The sequence below is a fragment of the Chlorocebus sabaeus genome, chromosome 25, assembly GCF_047675955.1.
Source record: "Chlorocebus sabaeus isolate Y175 chromosome 25, mChlSab1.0.hap1, whole genome shotgun sequence".
In the NCBI taxonomy this organism is placed as follows: domain Eukaryota; kingdom Metazoa; phylum Chordata; class Mammalia; order Primates; family Cercopithecidae; genus Chlorocebus; species Chlorocebus sabaeus.
This window is the reverse complement of record NC_132928.1, coordinates 50,335,487-50,353,650: the sequence shown is the minus strand read 5'-3', so window position 1 is coordinate 50,353,650 and position 18,164 is coordinate 50,335,487. Positions and strand designations below refer to the sequence as shown.

The 18,164-nt window shown below is 39.7% G+C and overlaps 1 protein-coding gene and 2 pseudogenes across 3 annotated transcripts in view; 1 reads left to right on the top strand and 2 right to left on the bottom strand.

Annotated features, from left to right (window-relative positions):
* Positions 1 to 18,164, top strand: part of AXDND1 (axonemal dynein light chain domain containing 1) — a 187,323-nt gene that overhangs the window by 76,508 nt on the left and 92,651 nt on the right. For all 3 annotated transcript variants that reach the window (XM_073011737.1, XM_073011736.1, XM_037985895.2), the window contains exon 16: positions 4,126 to 4,360. In XM_073011737.1, coding sequence (XP_072867838.1) covers positions 4,126 to 4,360 — 235 coding nt within the window. The remainder of the gene's footprint in view (positions 1 to 4,125; positions 4,361 to 18,164) is intronic.
* LOC103230509 (myocyte-specific enhancer factor 2A-like) lies at positions 6,764 to 7,752 on the bottom strand (annotated as a pseudogene).
* LOC103230511 (heterogeneous nuclear ribonucleoprotein A1 pseudogene) lies at positions 14,789 to 16,381 on the bottom strand (annotated as a pseudogene).

Here is an 18,164-nt window from a genome sequence, read left to right as displayed (position 1 = left end):
ATCAGAGTCAATCACTCCTAGGACTACAGTGATGCCTTGCAAATTAAGACGACTTTTGCCTAAAATTAGTCCTGTGTATCCTGTTTGTAAAAGTCCCCAAATACCAGTGGGAACTTGGATAGGTTTGTCTCCCCTGACTAATGTGATTCTTTCTCTGGCGGGTAGCTCTAATCCTGCATTTCCTGGTGTTCCTGGGGTGAGGGAATCAATATGCCTCCAGGAACCCATCCCTCAAATGGGGTTGAGGTCTGGACTGGGAATGCCCTCCTTGTTTGTGGGGCCCGGGGCCAGGCCCATGTCTTGTTTCCCGGCAGGAGGGTGCCATTCTGATGAAATTTTGAGCGGCACTGATTGGCCCAGTGATTTCCTTTGTTACAGTGAGCACACAGTCCTGGTGTTTTTTTCCGTTGGGTGGGGCACTGCGTTGTAAGGTCCTTTCCGTTCTGAGATATGGCGGCATTCCTTTTTAAAATGTCAGTTTTTCCACAATTATAACATTTTCCCATTTTAGGGTTTGACCCTTGGCTCCTTTTAGATTTGTCAACTGCTAAATTAGCCATTGCTTGCACTAACATTGCACAGCAATGAAGCTCAGTTCCTGCATCCTGACAAGCTCAGAAAATTTCCCAAGTTTTTTGTACACCTCACTGGTGCCATCACACATTTACAGTTCGCGTTTGCATTCTCAAAAGCTGGAGCTAAGGTTAGCATTTCTGCAGCCACGGTATGAGGAATCTGACGCTTCACTGCCTCTTGTAATCTTGCAAGAAATTGCACATAGGGTTCCAATGACCCTTGCATGATATGTAAAAATGATTGTACTGGGACTCCCTCTTCAGGAATTGTGGCCCAGGCACATTTAGCAGCCTGTGCACACTGCTGATAAGTGGCATCTGGGAGTGCCATTTGACATTCCAGGTCTGAATAAGGACCATTACCTAACAGCATATCCTCTGTAACGTCTCCATTTCTAGCAGCATGGTTCTGCCTAGCCTGGTCTGCACACATTTCTTGCCAATTTAAATTCCATGTCAGATATGCGCTAGCCGACAAGCAAGTTCGCACCAAGTGTTTCACATCAAAGGGTAAAAGACGCATAGCAGCAAACACAGATTCTAGCAATCTTAAGGTGAATGGGCTCTGTACACTATTATTTACCACACTTGCTTTTAATTCCTTTAACAACTTAAACTCTAGGGGAGTGTGTTCATGAATAACCTGCTGTGGCTTATTTGGATCAGCCCTTACAGAAATAGGAAAAGTGCAAGGTCCTAAGGGCTCTCCAGCTATGGCAGCAAAGCATAACATTCTTTGTATTGGGGTTTCTATTTCTGCTATCAAAGGAGGTGTTTCAGATGTTTCTGCAACTGGAGGAGGCGGTATAGGCCAATTTTTATCCTCCCTCTCCTCTTTTTTATTTTCAATTGGAACTGTGGGTGGGACAACAGATTCTTTCAGATTTTTAGATTCAGCCTGCTGTCCTGCAGAATAATGAGGAGATAATGGCGGAAGTATAGTACGAGCTAAACTCCACGTGGAGAAAACTGAAGAATCAACTTTAAGACCTTTTTGATGAGCCTGTTTTAATCCTTCTCCTGCTCTGTCCCAATTTTCCACATCAAGACCGCCTGCCTGTGGAAACCATGTGTTATGTGTAATAACCTCCTGCAGCAGCTTAGTCAATGTCTGAGAACTAACCTGAGGACCAGTTCATTTCAATAAAACTTTCAGCAACTGCACATAATGTTTTTCTCCAACAGACAAATTCTGCTCCGTGTTATCCTGATTCAGAAAACTTTCCATTCCCAGTACTTCTTTAAAGCACTGCTCCCAGTACCTCTTCAGGGCACTGACCTTATCTCCACTGCGGGCAGACTCATCCCGGGGTCCCCATTCGCCTTGTCAATTTCAGTTTCTCTGTTCCAGCAGATCTTCTTCATTCATGTCCTTGAAGTCCTGTGTTCAGATGCTACTATGTAACCCGCACAGATATAGGGGGAGTGAACAAAGGGGGGCGAACGTGGGAATAAAAGACAAGAGACAAAAGAGTATATTTGGAAGAAGGGGCCGGGGGACACCTTGCCTGTAGTGGACAAGGGCCCTGAGCTTTACACAGCCCTCTGTATTTATTAGGCAAAAGAGATGGGAGAAAGGGGGAGTGATTGTTGGGTAATTGCTGTTTGGTTCACAGCAGGCTTGCAAGACTGCAGCCTTTGAACAATAGGTGCCAGACTTCTCAATAGATAACTTCAAAGAGCCCGGTGCCAGGGAGTGATATCCCTCTGCAAACCTTTTGGTGGCAGGCGCAGTGTGAGTTTGCTCACATCGTGCATTCGTGATAAACAGTTTGCTTGATCATATAGCCTCAAGTGGAATGCTGAGTTGGTCACGTCCCACGGGCCTTTGGCTCCCTACAAGTGAGGGTAGTTCAATGCTATTATTTAATTGTCAGACATAAGTAACGTTTGTGCCTGTCCTATATCTGGCTTTTGTTTTAAGGACAAATTGGACTTTTAAAATTAATAACATCTTTTTTTATTGTGGTAAAATATATATAGCACAAAATTTACCATTTTAATTATTTTTAAACATACAGTTCAGTTGCCCTAAATATATTTATATTGTTGTACAACCATCACCACCATTCATTTCCAGGACTTTTTCTTTTCCCCAAACTGACATTCTGTACCCATTATACCGTAAGTCCCCATTTCTGCCTCCCCCTACCCCCTGGGCAATCTCGTTCTACTTTCTGTTTATGAATTTGATGACTCTAGGCATCTCATATAAGTGGAATCATACAGTATTTTACTTTTGTGACTGGCTTATTTCCCTCAGCATAATGTTCATCCACTGTGCAGCAAGTGTCAGAATTTTCTTTCTTTCCGAGGTTGAATAATATCCCATTGTATTTATATACCACATTTTGTTCATACATTAATAACATAATCTTTAAGGGGTCAGAGCTTGGAAAATAGATTTCATTGATCAAATTACTATCACGTTATAGTAGTCTGACAAAGGAAAATATATGTGACATTGAAATACTTCCAAAGTGAATATCGAAATCATTCCCTAATGAAATTGCATAAGGTCCCAACAAACCATTTTCTTTTCTTTAGGAATGACTTGAACAGTATATTCTCAGAATTGAAGATATTTCCTGATCTATATTCAACATGTCTAGTTTAGTCACTTTCTTTTTTTTTTTAACTTTTTATCTGGCAGTTTTGACATGCATAGAAAAAATACAAAAAAGTCGTATTTCTTCAATTTAGGAATAGTAATAGCTCTCATTTATTAAGCACTTACTCTTTGTGAGGAGCTGAAAATGTGTTTTCCATATATTATCTTACTTATTCTTCATGGCTGCTCTATGATGCAAGTCTTATAATCTTCATGTCCCAGATGTGGAAATTGAAGCCTAGGATGTTAAGTAACTTACCTAAGTTATCTATAAAAGGTAAGTGGCGGAGTCAGAATTTGAGTCCAGATCTCTCCAGCTTCAAAGTTCTTACTCCTAATTGCTCTTCTACACTGTCTCCCCATGCTAATTACTCTTATTGAAGGCTGGGTAATGTTTCTATTATCTGAGGACAAATAATGCCCAATTATATATATAAATTGTACCTTATTTTTCCACAAATATTTACTGATACGTCAGGTTCAGCACTTGGACTTGGGTTTAGACAGATAAACAAAATGTGAATAAAATACAACCTGTATGTTCTAGGCACTTTCCCAGTCTAGTGGGGATCATGTAAACAGATATATTACAACCTTACGAAAGCCAATAGTAATTAAACATGCTTAGCTTTATAGGACTTAATTGCCTATCTCTACTTTTTTTTTTTTTTTTTTTTTTTTACCACATAGAATTTAATATAATGATTTTCATCCTGGTAAACTATGGGTTATTTCACAGAGTATCAAAATTAGTTTAAATTCGTTTTAATTTAAAAAATAAGATATATGTCATATACCATCTCTTTGGAGCATAATAATAATAGGATATGCAACTCCAAAATAATTGGGAGTCACTGGGGAATAAGCCTTAGGTAGACCTTGATAAAATCATTAGTGGATAGATAATATGCTACTCTCCCTCTTCCTTTCACTCTTTAGATGCTGAATGAGAAAAAAGAAGAGTTTACTGGGGATGTTCTCCTGTCAAAATATGATACTCTCAAGATTATTAAACATTTACAGGAAAACTGGACAGATATTGGGCTTGGGATATTTAATCGCCATAAAAGTTTGGAGGGGGAGATGCCATCAGAGCGACAGTACATGGAGGAAATTATCAAAAACATACAAAAACTCTACAAAGAATATGAAATAAGAATAAATGGGGACAATGGTAAGAAAATACTCATAATAATTAGACTTCTTGGTATAAAATGTTTCCACAATTATTTTCAATACAATTAATATTTAAAATAAAAGTAATACATGCATATAGTTTTAAAAACAAAGCAAAATAAGCAAAGCATTGAGCATCACTTTGAGATATAATTTATATACCTTACAATTCACCTATTTAAAGTGTATAATTCAATGATTTTTAGTATATTCACAGATGTGTACATCTATTACCACTGTCAATTTTAGATTATTTTCATCAAAATAAACCTCAAAAGAAACCCCATACTCTTTAGCTCTCACCCTCTTACCCCCAACATCGTCACTTCAGTCCTAAGTTTGCTTTCTGTCTCTATAGATTTCCCTGTTCTGGACTTTCATGTGAATGAATTCATGTACTGTGTGATCTTTTGACTGGGTTCTCTCACTTGGTATAATGTTTTCGATGTTCGCTCATGTTTTAGCATTTATCAGTACTTCACTCATTTTTATGGCCTAATAATATTTTGTTGTATGTATCTATCACATTTCATCATTTCATCTGTTGGTAGGCATTTGGGTTGTTTCCACTTTTTGACTATGATGAATATTGCTGATATAGACGTTTATTACACGTTTCCTGGTAGAAATATGTTTTCATTTTCCTTGGATATATGCACAGGAGTGAAATTCTTGGTCATTTGATAACTGTATCTTTAACTTTTTGAAGGCTGCCACACTGTTTTCAAAGAGGCCGCGTCGTTTTGTATTCCTACCAGCAGTGTATGAAGGTTCCACTTTCTCTGCTTGCGTGCTAGAACCTGTCTCACTTTTAAATTCTGTTCATACTAGTGGGTGTAAAATAAAATCTCACTGTGGTTTTGATTTGTGTTTTCCTGATGACTACTGATGTCAAGCATTTTTTAAAGGTTTATTAGCCGCTTGTGTATTTTCTTTGCAGAAATGTCTGTTCAGGTCCTTTGCCATGTTTTTTTTCTAAGACAAAAATTGAGATTTATGCTATTGATTTATAACATGTATAGAAAGAAAAGCAATTTTCCAAGGTTTCATACTACCAGAGAACAGATACCATTGTTCAACATTGATGAATATTGTGTGTTATTGTGTGCTATTACCACTTGTGTTGGAATTCTAGACAAATGTCCACCAGCTGACAATGTAACTCTTTGAAAATGTCAAACAGAATGAGACCTATCTGAGATATTAGTCTGTGAAATAACATTCTGGGTAAGTGGTTCTCAAACTTTAGTGTGATTAGGGATTTGGTGAAGCATGCAGATTCCTGAGCCCTGCCTCCAGTCTTCTTGGTACACTGTGTCTACAGAGATACCCCTAAACTGGCAATTTTAGCAAGCATCCCAGGTGATTCTGATGCCAGTGGTCTACATATCATACTTTAAAAAAAATGTCCTTTATTGGGAGTCCGTTAGTAGCTAGGTCTAACATAAATGTAAAACACCCTTTCACACACTCTAATGATTCTTTGCCCATATTTTATTTAGGTTGTCTTTTTATTATTGAGTTATAAGACTGCTTAATATGTTCTGAATACAAGTCGCTTTTCAGATATGTGAATTCTAAACAGTTTATCTTTTTCTGTGGGTTGCCTTTCCGTTTTCTTGATAGTGTCCTTTTTTTTTTTTTTTTTTCCTTAACAGAGAATAAATAAGTCATGTTTAATGCTTCTAGCCTGGTAAAATAAAAAATTAAACATAATCTCTCTATATTTTACTTTTTAAAAATTGATTGAAAGTGTGTTACATGTTAATGGGGTACATGTGAGTATTTGTTACATTCATAGAATGTGTAATGAGCAAGGTCAGGATATTTGGAGTATCTATTATCTTGAGTATTTATCCCTCCTATGTGTTGGGAACATTACAAGTCCTCTCTTCTAGCTACTTTGAAATATACTCCATCTACAATGTTGCTAACTATAGTCACCCTTCTCTCTTACTGAATACAGGGGTATATTTGTTCTATCTAAGTGTATGTTTTTACCCACTAATCAACCTCTCTTTATCCCGTCTCCCACCCACACACCTTTCCCAGCATCTGTTATCATTCTATTCTCTATCTCCACAAGATCAGATTTTTAGGTCCCACATATGAGTGAGGACATGCAGTATCTATCTTTCCATGCCTGGCTTATTTCACTTCACACATTAACCTCCAGTTCCATCCATGTTCATATTTAGCTTTAATTTTAAATAACCATTAAGTGAATTTCCATAATCTGATTTTTGTGTATTTAAAATAGTCTTGTCTCTTCAAATACTAATTTTGAATGGAAATATTCATTGGAAATAGGTGTAGATTCTACAGTGGCACAGAAAATTCCAAAGGAAGCTGCAGACTATGTAAAAAATACGTGTTTTAAGCAATGAAGTTGAAGAAAGGTTCAACTTACTAGAGGAGGCATCATGCCCTTGCTTGAAGAGGGGATGACAACTCAAAGGTCTGGTTTTCTACTGTTCGTTCCAAGCTTACCGCCACCTGGTGGAGGGGGAGACTTTGTAGGCGTGACTTTGCCTAAACTATTTGCACCAGTAGCTCCAATCAAATTTGGAGAAGCTCTTGAGTTTACAAATCCATTCCCCACTGGGCTGCTTCCAGCTCCATTTGGCACTGTGAGGTCTGTAGTACCCAACATCCCACCTGCATTGCCAGTACCTGGTGGTCTCTGAGGAGCTCCATGGGACACATGTCTTATAATATGGTTTGATGTGGAGAGAGCATGTTTGAATCTGTTAACGTTGAGCTGGCTGCCAAAGATGGGGACACGAGTGAACTCCCTGGGTTAGTGTAGGACAAAGCATTGGGGCTGGTCACTGGAGCTGTGACAGACATTGAAAAGTTCTGAGGTGGCAAACCAGGTGCGATGCTATGATTCCACATCATATTATCAAATTCCTCATTAATTTTTTTATGTTTTTCTGTATGTGGAGTTAGCACATATGAAGTATCAGGGTCTGAACTGTCGCACCCTCTGTGTTCCTTCTTGTTCAGAGCCTTGACGATATCCAGGTTGGTTCTGCTTTCATAAGGTTAATTCTATTCTGTATACTTGCAAAGAACTTTCTCCGTATCAGTGCCAGCATATTGGAACAGTTTGTTAGAGCTGTTGAAAATGCACAGTCACAGAGCACACTAAGTTCATAAGCTTTCTTCATTAATCCAAACTTTCTCTTTGTAAAAGTGACCTGTCGGTTCCTTTCATCCATTATGCGTGTGATTTGTGTTTTCTTCTGCACCATTTTCAGCCACCTTTCCTTATTTCCTTATATTCCAAATATTTAATACAAAAGTTAATTTTCTTCAATACCGTAATGCATCATACACAGCTTCTATTATTTCAGCTTCTACTCCAACGGCTATAGCTGAAATTTTCTACAAGATCGTGTCTCCCGGTGTGCACACACCGCAGCCTGGGCCTGCCGCCAGCGCTTAGGCGCTGCCTGGAGCCGCCTCCTTCAGCCTGGGACTCGCCTGGACATCCCGATAGTGTCTTTTTAAGTACAAAAGTTTTTAATTTCAATGAAGTCCATCCAACTTACCGATTTTATTTTCTTTTTTGTTTGTACTTTTGGTGTCATATCTAAGAATCCTTTGCTAAATTTAAAGTCATGAAGATTTTCGCTTAGTTGTTCTAAGAGTTTTATAGTTTTGCTTTTATATAATGGTATTTGATCCATTTTGAGTTAATTTTTTTTTTTTTTTTTGAGACAGAGTCGTGCTTTGTCATGTAGGGTGGCGTGTAGTGGCACGATCTTGTCTCAATGCAGTCTCAGCCTTCTGGGTTCAAGCGATCCTCCCACCTCAACCTCTGAGTAGCTAGGATTACAGATGTGTGCCACCAATGTCGACTAATTTTTTTTTACTTTTTGTAGAGACAGGGTCTCACCATGTTGCACAGGCTGGTTTCAAACTTCTGGGTTCAAGCGATCCTCCCACTTCAGCCTCCCAAAGTGCTGGGATTAGAGGCATAGGCCACCACACCTGGCCTTGGGTTAATTTTTATATATTGTGTGAGGTAAGGCTCTAATTTCATTCTTTTGCATGTGGATGTTCAGTTGTCCTAGCACCATTTATTGAAAATAACATTCTTCCTCCATTTAATAGTCTTGGCATCCTTGTCAGAAATCTGTTAACCAGAGATCTCTGGGCTTATTTTGTACTCTTAAGCCTATTCCACTAATGTGCATGTTTGTCCTTGTGCCACATTGTCTTGATTACTCTTGCTTTATAGTAAGTTTCAAAATTGAGAAATATGAGTCCTCTATTCTTTTTCATGATCGTTTTGGCTATTCTACATCTCTTGAAATTCTATATGAATTTTATAATCAGCTTATCAATTTCTATGAAGAAATCAGCTTCTGATGGAGGGATTATGTTGCATCTGTAGATTTGTTTGGGGAGTATTGCCATCTTAACAATGTTAAATCTTCCAATCCATAAATGTGGATTTTTTTTCAATTATTTAGGTATTTTTCAATTTCTGTTATCAATGTTTTATAGTTTTCCGAGTTTTACATTTCTTTTGTTAAATATTTTTTGAGTATGTTATTCTTCTAGATGATGTTGTGAATGAAATCTCAGTTCCATTTTCAGATTGTTCATTTAAAGTATATAGAAATAGAATTGATTTTGTATATTGATCTTATATCCTGCCATGTTGCTGAACTCATTTATTCTAATAGTTTCTGTTTTTTTAGTGGATAACTTAGGATTTTCTCTTTATGAGACCATGTTACAGTGAAGAGAGGGTTTTACTAGTTCCTTGCCAATCTGGATTCTTTTTTTTTTTTTTTTTTGAGACAGAGTCTTGCTCTGTTGCCCAGGCTGGTATCCAGTGGTGCGATCTTGGCTCACTGCAACCGCTGCTGCCGGTGTTCAAGCCATTCTCCTGCCCTAGCCTCTCCAGTAGCTGGGATTACAGACGTCTGCCACATGCCAGGCTAATTTTTGTATTTTTAGTAGAGATGTTGACCAGGCTGGTCTCAAACTCCTGACCTTGTGATCCACCCATCTCAGCCTCTCAAAGTGCTGGGATTACAGGTGTGAACCACTGTGGCCTGGATTCTTGTATTTATTTTTCTGGCCTAATAGCCCTGGTAAGAACCTCTAGTTCTTATGTTGAACAATGTTGAACAGAAATCATGGGAGCAGATATTCTTGTCTTATTCTTGTCCTTGGGGGAAAGCATGAGTCTTTCCCCATTAAGTGTGGTGTTAGCTGTGGGTTTTTTGTAGATGCCTTTTATCAGGTTTAGGAAATTCTCTTCTATTCCTATTTAATTGAATTCTTTTACATAAAAAGGTGTGGGATTTTTAAAAAATGCTTTTTCTGTATTCATTGAGATAATTGTGTGACTTTTGTCTTTTATTGTATCAGTAGGATATATTACATTGATTTTTGGATATTAATCCAATCTTCCTTGCCTAGGATAAATCCTACTTGGGGCTGGGAGTGATGGGTCATGCCTGTAATCTCAGTGCTTTGGGAGGCCAAGGCAGGAGGAATTCGAGAAGCCAGGAATTTGAGACCAGCCTGGGCGACATAGTGAGATCCTGTGTATATGGCTACATAGCTACTGAGAAGGCTGAGGCAGGAGGATGCCTTGAGCCCAGGAGTTTGAGGCTGCAGTGAGGTATGGTCACACCACTTTACTCCAGCCTAGGTGACGAGCTCCGGAGACACTATCTCAAAAAAACATAACCTACTTGATCATGGTATATAATTCTTTTTATATGTTTCTAGGTTTGGTTTGCAGGTGTTTGGTTGAGGGGTTTGCATCTATAGTTATACGATATATTTATCTGTAGCTTTTCTTTGTTGTGATATCTTTATCTGGTTTCGGTGTCAGTATAATACTGGACTCATGAAACGGGCTGAGAAGATTTTCCTCCTTTTCTGTTATTTTGGAAGAGTTTGTAAAGAACTGGTGCTTACTCTTTTTGAATGCTTGATCATATTTAGTGATAAAGCCATCTGGGCGGGCTTTGCTTCCTAGGTAGGTTTTTGCTTATTGACTTGATCCGCTCTTTAAAAGGTCTATTTATATTGTCTTTTTTTTTTTTCTTGAGCCAGTTTTGGTTGTCTGTATATTTTTTTAAAATCATCCACTTTATAATCCTTTTTATTTCTCCACAGTTGGTAATAATGCCCCTTTTAAGTTTCTGATTCTAATAATTTGAGTCTTAATTTTTTCTTGGTCAAACTAGCTAAAGGTTTATCAATTTTGTGGATCTTTTCAAAGAACAAACTTTTGGTTTTCTTGATTTTCTATTCTCTATTAATTTTCACTGATATAGTTTGGCTGTGTCCCCACCCAAATCTCATCTTGAATTTCCACATGTTGTGGGAGGGACCCTGTGGGAGATAATTGAATCATGGGGGCAGGTCTTTCCCATGTTGTTCTCATGATAGTGAATAAGTCTCACCCGATCTGATGGCTTTATGAGGTAGAGTTTCCCAGCACAAGCTCTCTCTTTGCCTGCTGCCATACACTTAAGATGTGACTTGCTCTTCCTTGCCTTCCACCATGATTATGAGGCTTCCCCAGCCACATGGAACTATAAGTCCAATAAACCCCTTTTCCCATATAAATTACTCAGTCTCCAGTATGTCTTTATCAGCAGCATGAAAATGGACTAATACAGTAAATTGGTACCCGTAGAGAAGGGTGCTGCTGAAAAGATACCTGAAAATGTGGAAGCGACTTTGGAACTGGGTAACAGGCAGAGGTTGAAATGGTTTGGAGGGCTTAGAAGAAGACAGGAACTTGTGGGAAAGTTTGAAACTCCCTAGAGACTTGTTGAATGGCTTTGAACAAGATGCTAATAATGATATGGACAATGAAATCCAGGATGAGGTGGTCTCAGATGGAGATGAGGAACTTCTTGGGAACTGGAGCAAAGGTGACTCTTGTTATATTTTAGCAAAGGGACTGGCAGCACTTTGCCCCTGTCCTAGAGATTCATGAAACTTTGAACTTGAGAGAGATGATTTAGGGTATCTGGCAGAAGAAATTTCTAAGCAACAAAGCATTCAAGAGGTGACTTGGGTGCTGTTAAAGGCATTCAGTTTTAAAAGGGAAACAGAGCATAAAAGTTTGGAAAATTTGCAGCCTGACAATGTGATAGAAAAGAAAATCCCATTTTCTGAGAAGAAATTAAAGCCAGCTGCAGAAATTTGCATAAATAATGAGGAGCCAACTGTTAATCCCCAGACCATAGGGAAAATGTCTTCAGGGCATGTCAGAGGTCTTCATGGCAGCCCTTCCCATCATAAGCCCTGAGGCCTAGGAGGAAAAAATGGTTTAGTGGGCTGGGCCCAGGGTCCCCATGCTGTGTGTAGCCTAGGGACTTGGTTCCCTGTGTCCCAGCTGCTCCAGCTGTGGCTGAAAGGGGCCAACATAGAGCTCAGGCTGTGGCTTCAGAGGGTGCAAGCCTCAAGCCTTGGCAGCTTCCATGTGGTATTGAACCTGTGGGTGTACAGAAGTCAAGAACTGGGGTTTGGGAACCTCCACCCAGATTTCAGAGGAGGTATGGAAACGCCTGGATGCCCAGGCAGAAGTTTACTGCAGGGGTGGGTCCCTCATGGAAAACGTTGGCTAGGGAAGTGCAGAAGGGAAATGTGGGATCAGAGACCCCACACAGAGTCTCTACTGGGGCACAGCCTAGTGGAGTTGTGAGAAGAGGGCCACTATCCTTCAGACCTCGGAATGGTAGATCCACCAACAGTTTTCACCGTGCACCTGGAAAAGTCACAGGCACTCATTGCCAGCCCTTGAAAGCAGCCAGGAGGGAGTCTGTACCCCACAAAACCACATGGGTGGAGCTGCCCAAGACAGTGGGAGCCCACCTCTTGCATTAGTGTGACCTGGATGTGAGACATGGAGTCAAAGAAGATCATTTTGGACCTTTAAGATTTGAGTGCTGTCCAGGCATGCTGGCTCACACCTGTAATCCCAGCACTTTGGGAGGGTGAGGTGGGCAGATCACCTGAGGTCAGGAGTTTGAGACCAGCCTGGCTAACATGGTGAAACTCCATTTCTACTAAAAATACAAAATTATCTGGGCATGGTGGCACACACCTGTAGTTGCAGCTACTCAGGAGGCTGAGGCAGGAGAATCACTTGAACCCAGGAGGCGGAGGTTGCAGTGAGCCACGATTGTGCCATTGCACTCTAGCCTGGGCAAAAAGAGTGAATCTCTGTCTCAAAAAAAAAAAAAAAAAAAAAAATTACTGATACTCCTGCTAGATTTTGGACTTGCATGGGGCCTATAGGCCCTTTGTTTTGGCCAATTTCTCCCATTTGGAATGCTTGTATCTACCCAATGCCTGTACCCGCTTTGTATCTAGGAAGTGACTAACTTGCTTTTGATTTTACAGGCTCATAGGCAGAAGGGACTTGTCTTGTTTCAGATGAGACTTTGGAATGTGGACTTTTTTTTTTGTCTTTTTTTTTATTATTATACTTTAAGTTCTAGGGTACATGTGCATAACGTGCAGGTTTGTTACATATGTATACATGTGCCATGTTAGTGTGCTGTACCCATTAACTCGTCATTTACATTAGGCATATCTCCTAATGCTATCCCTTCCCCCTCCCCCTACCCCATGACAGGCCCCGGTGTGTGATGTTCTCTGCCCTGTGTCCAAGTGATCTCATTGTTCAATTCCCATCTATGAGTGAGAACATGCAGTGTTTGGTTTTCTGTCCTTGCAATAGTTTGCTGAGAATGATGGTTTCCAGCTGCATCCAAGTCCCTACAAAGGACATGAACTGCTCCTTTTTTATGGTTGCATAGTATTCCATGGTGTATATGTGCCACATTTTCTTAATCCAGTCTATCATTGATGGATATTTGGGTTGGTTCCAAGTCTTTGCTATTGTGAATAGTGCCACAATAAACATACATGTGCATGTGTCTTTATAGCAGCATGATTTATAATCCTTTGGGTATATACCTAGTAATGGGATGACTGGGTCAAATGATATTTCTAGTTCTAGATCCTTGAGGAATCGCCACACTGGACTTTTAAGTTAATACTGAAATGAATTAAGACTTTGGGGGGACTGTTGGGAAGGCATGGTTGGTTTTGAAATGTGAGGACATGAGATTTGGGAGGTGCCAGGGACAGAATGATATGGTTTGGCTGTGTCCCACCCCCCCACCCCACCAAATCTCATCTTGAGTTCCCATGTGTTGTGGGAGGTACCAAGTGGGAGGTAATTGAATTATGGGGGCAGGTCTTTCCCATGCTGTTCTTGTGGTAGTGAATAAGTCTCATGAGATCTGATGGTTTTATAATAGGGTGTTTCCCTACACAAGCTTTCTTCTCTTGTCTGCCTCCATGTGAGACATGCCTTTCACCTTCTGCCATGATTGTGAGGCCTCTGCAGCCATGTGGAACTGTAAGTCCATTAAACCTCTTTCTTCTGTGAATTGCCCAGTCTGGGGTATGTCTTTAGCAGCAGCGTGAGAATGGACTAATACAGGAGCCTACTACAGGAATAAGTTGAGAAATGATGAGAACCTATCCTAAGACATGGGAATGGAGAAGAGGAAAGAAAAATAAGAGAGATTTTAAAAATGTAGGCTACACAATTCTGTGTGTGAGAGAGAGTATTGTAGGATGGTTGTGTTCCTGATTTGCATTGTAAATGGGTCATCCAGTTTATTAAGATTAGAGAATAGAGGAGAAGGAAAAGTACGGGGGCGCAGATTATGTATTTAGTATTAGACGTACTGACTTTCAAGTAGCTGTGGCACAATTAAGTGGACTTGTTCAACAGGCATATTAGGAATGTGGGAGAAAAATCTTGGATGAAATTTTGGAAGATGTCAGGCGCAGTGGCTCACACCTGTAATCCCAGCACTTTGGGAGGCCGAGGCACGTGGATCACCTGAGGTTAGGAGTTTGAGACCAGCCTGGCCAACGTGGCGAAACCCCATCTCTACTAAAAATAACATAAATTAGCCAGGCATGGTGGTGCATGCCTGTAATCCCAGCTGTTCAGGAGGCTGGGGCAGGAGAATTGCTTGAACCCCGGAGGCGGAGGTTGCAGTGAGCCGAGATTGCACCATTGCACCCCAGCCTGGGGGAGAGAGCGAGACTCTGTTTAAAAAAAAAAAAAGAAAGAAAGAAATTTTGGAAGATATTAGTGTATGTGTTAGTTAAAGCCATGAATTTTGATGAGATCACCTTGTGGGAAAAATATACAATAGGTATAAGTAAGGACTAAGAATGGATCCCCAACATTTTAAAGGGTAACAAGAGATAGTAGAACAATAGAGATAGGGGGAAACCCAATGGAATTGAGTCATAAGAAGCCAGCTTTGGCTGCATCCCATGTTTTGTATATTTTTTTATTATTTAGCTTAAGACATAGTTGTTTTGTTTTGTTTTTAAAGACATTTATTCAGTATCACAATCAGACTATTACATTTAGCAATCAACAGCATGGGTGCAAAAAAAAAAAAAAAAATCTACATTAAAACCCTTTGTTGGAATGCTTTACACTTTCCACAGAACGCAAACTCAAATACCCTGTTATACAGTTAGTCACAAATACAGTCCTCAAGTTTTTTGCCCATACTCAGCAGTATGTGTCTAAAACATGTCTTCTTTGTAGCACCTAGGCCCTGCCATCACTGTGCTTAGATGAGTTCACAAATCTTTTGTAACCTGTAGCTTCCCTGTCACTTCTCTGGATCTCCTCTCCTGCTAAGCTTTGTTTCCTAATTAAAATCTTCTGCCACTGCCATAGCTACTGCTGCTACTGGAACTGCCATAGCCTCCTTGATTTTGTGGTTTGGCAAAGTATTGGCCTCCACCACCGTAGGGGCCAGAACTTCTGCCTCCGGAGTTTCCTTCCTTCATGGGTCCAAAACTTGAAGACTGATTGTTTTAATTGCCAAAATCATTGTAGCTTCCACCACCTCCAAAATAGCTTCCACTACCACTGCCAAAGCTGCCTCCACCTCCGTTGTTATAACTGTCATAGCTGCCACTCCCACCATAGCCACTGCCCTGGCTTCCATAACCCCGTCCACCACTTCCATAGCCTCTGCCTCCTCCAGAGTAACCAGGGCCTCCTTCTCCATAACCACCATCATTACCAAACCCATTATAGCCATCCCCACTGCCACCATATCCATCACCACCATGGCTGCTACCAAAGCTACCATGACCACTGAAGTTTCCTCCATGACCAAAGTTGTCATTCCCACCAAAACCACCTCCATGACCACCACCAAAGTTTCCAGAACCACTTCCACCTCTTTGGCTGGATGAAGCCCTAGCCATCTCTTGCTTTGACAGGGCTTTCCTAACTTCACAGTTGTGGCCATTCACAGTATGCTATTTCTGAATCACAGTCTTATCCACAGAGTTACGGTCGTCAAAGGTTACAAAGGCAAAGCCCCTTTTCTTGCCACTGCCTCAGTCAATCATGGTTTCAATCACTTCAGTTTTTCCATACTGTTCAGAATAATCTCTTAGGTGATGTTCTTCAGTGTCTTAATGCCACCAACAAATATCTTTTTCACAGTTAAGCGGGCACCTGGTCTTTGAGAATCTACTCTTGAGACAGCTCTCTCTGGTTCCACAACTCTTCCATCCACCTTGTGTGGCCTTGTGTTCATGGCTGCATCTGCCTCCTCCACGGTGGCATATGAGACAAACTCAAAGCCCTTGGAGCGCTTGGTGTTTGGATCTCTCATTACCACACAGTCCGCGAGCATTCCTCATTGCTCAGAATGGCTCTCCAGGCTCTCATCAGTTGTTTCAAAGTTCAACCCTCCAATGAAGAGCTTCCTCAGCTGTCTGGGCTCTTTAGGAGACTCTGACTTAGACAAGACAGCTGGGAGAAGAGAGACTTCAATGATGCTTCTTTGGCGGTGTCCAGGGGCAGAAAGGCAAGACATAGTTTTTAAATTTCCATTATGGTTTGTCTTTTGACTCAGGATTATTTAGAATATTTCAAACACTTCAAAATTTATTTTGTTCTTAGTTTAGCTTCCCCCATACTATGTGTTATTTTGTTTGTGTTTCAGTTCTTTTTACATATTTAAATCTTATACAAGATTATTATTCTTATTTCATATAGTCAATATTCATTTATATTTATCCACATATTCATATTTTCAATTTGTCTAAGAAAGATACGAGTATTCAAATACAATAACCATAAAAAAGCTGTAATTTTTTGCTTGTAAGGAGGGGAGAGCTGTAATACAATGTATAACCTCTCTGAACGAAGCAAGAGATATTCACACGGAAGCATGGAATTCCGAGACTGAAAAACTTTAAGAAACAAGAGTATTTAGAGATCGTTTTACTTTCAGCCATGGATACCTTGTATTTGGAGTGAGGCTGTTGTTACTTGATCGACTTTCAGGCATGTGGTAACTAGAATAGGATTGTTGCTAATTGGCTGACATTCTGAAGTGAAGAAATGTCATGGGCTGTTTTTCTTTTCTTTTCTTTTCTTTTCTTTTCTTTTCTTTTCTTTTCCCTCTCCCTTCCTCCCTTCCTCCCTCCCTCCCCTCCCTCCGTCCCTCCCTTCCTTCCTTCCTTCCTTCCTTCCTTCCTTCCTTCCTTCCTTCCTTCCTTCCTTCCTTCCTTCCTTCCTTCCCCTTTCTTTCTTTCTTTCTTTCTTTCTTTCTTTCTTTCTTTCTTTCTTTCTTTCTTTCTTTCTTTCTTTCTTTCTTTCTTTCTTTCTTTCTTTCTTTCTTTCTTTCTTTCTTTCTTTCTTTTTTTGAGACAGAGTCTCACTCTGTTGCTGAGGCCTGAGTATAGTGGTATGATCATGGCTCACTGCAGCCTCAAACTCCCATGCTCAAGTGATCCTCCCACTTCAGCCTCTCAGGTAGCTGGGACTACAGGCGCATGCTGTGACTCCTGGCTAATTATTTTGTAGTGATTGGGTTTCGTCATGTTGTCCAGGCTGGTCTCAAACTCTTGGGCTCAAGTCATTCACCCACCTTGCCCTCCCAAAGTGCTGTGATTATAGGCGTGAGCCATGATTTTCTTTTTATTCCTAGCTTCATAGCTAAGTTTTATTTAAACTTTAAAGAACATATAATTTTAAGATTCTTAAATAATTCAAAGCCTTAGAACAATATGGAAAATCCTCCAAATTGTTTATGAACCCAGAAAACCATAATATCAAAACACAATAAATAGAGTACAAATAAACCCCATCAATTTTCTGTTATTTATGACAATAGGTGCAAACATTCTAAATAAAATAATAATTATTATTATAGCTTAGCAAAGATTAAAAACAAAACATTTTAACCAAGTAGGGTATACTCCAGGAATGCATGAGCGATTCAACATTAGGAAGTTGATCAGCATAATACATTTCATAAAAATATTAAGAGAAAAAACTGTATGAGCATATAAGAGATGCTGCAATTGTTTTGTTAAAATATAGCAGTTATTCCCAAGAAAAAGTCTAAATTAAATATCCCTAGAAGAAAACTACATAAATATAATACTATTAACAACTTGTCAAAAACCAACAGTAATACCATGAATGGAAAAACACTAAAACTTTATAATTAACCTCACAAAATAGATGAGGATGCTTGATAGCAAACATTTTTATTTTTTTTTAAGTGGTTCTAGAAAATGAAATAGTAGAATAAAGTAAAATAACAGATATGAACATTGGAAAAAGAAAAGATAAAGTATTTCTTTGTGCTGATGTTATAGTTATATACTTAGAAAATCTGGAACTATAGGAAAAAAAGATTAAAATCAGTAAGACAGTTTGGTGAGGA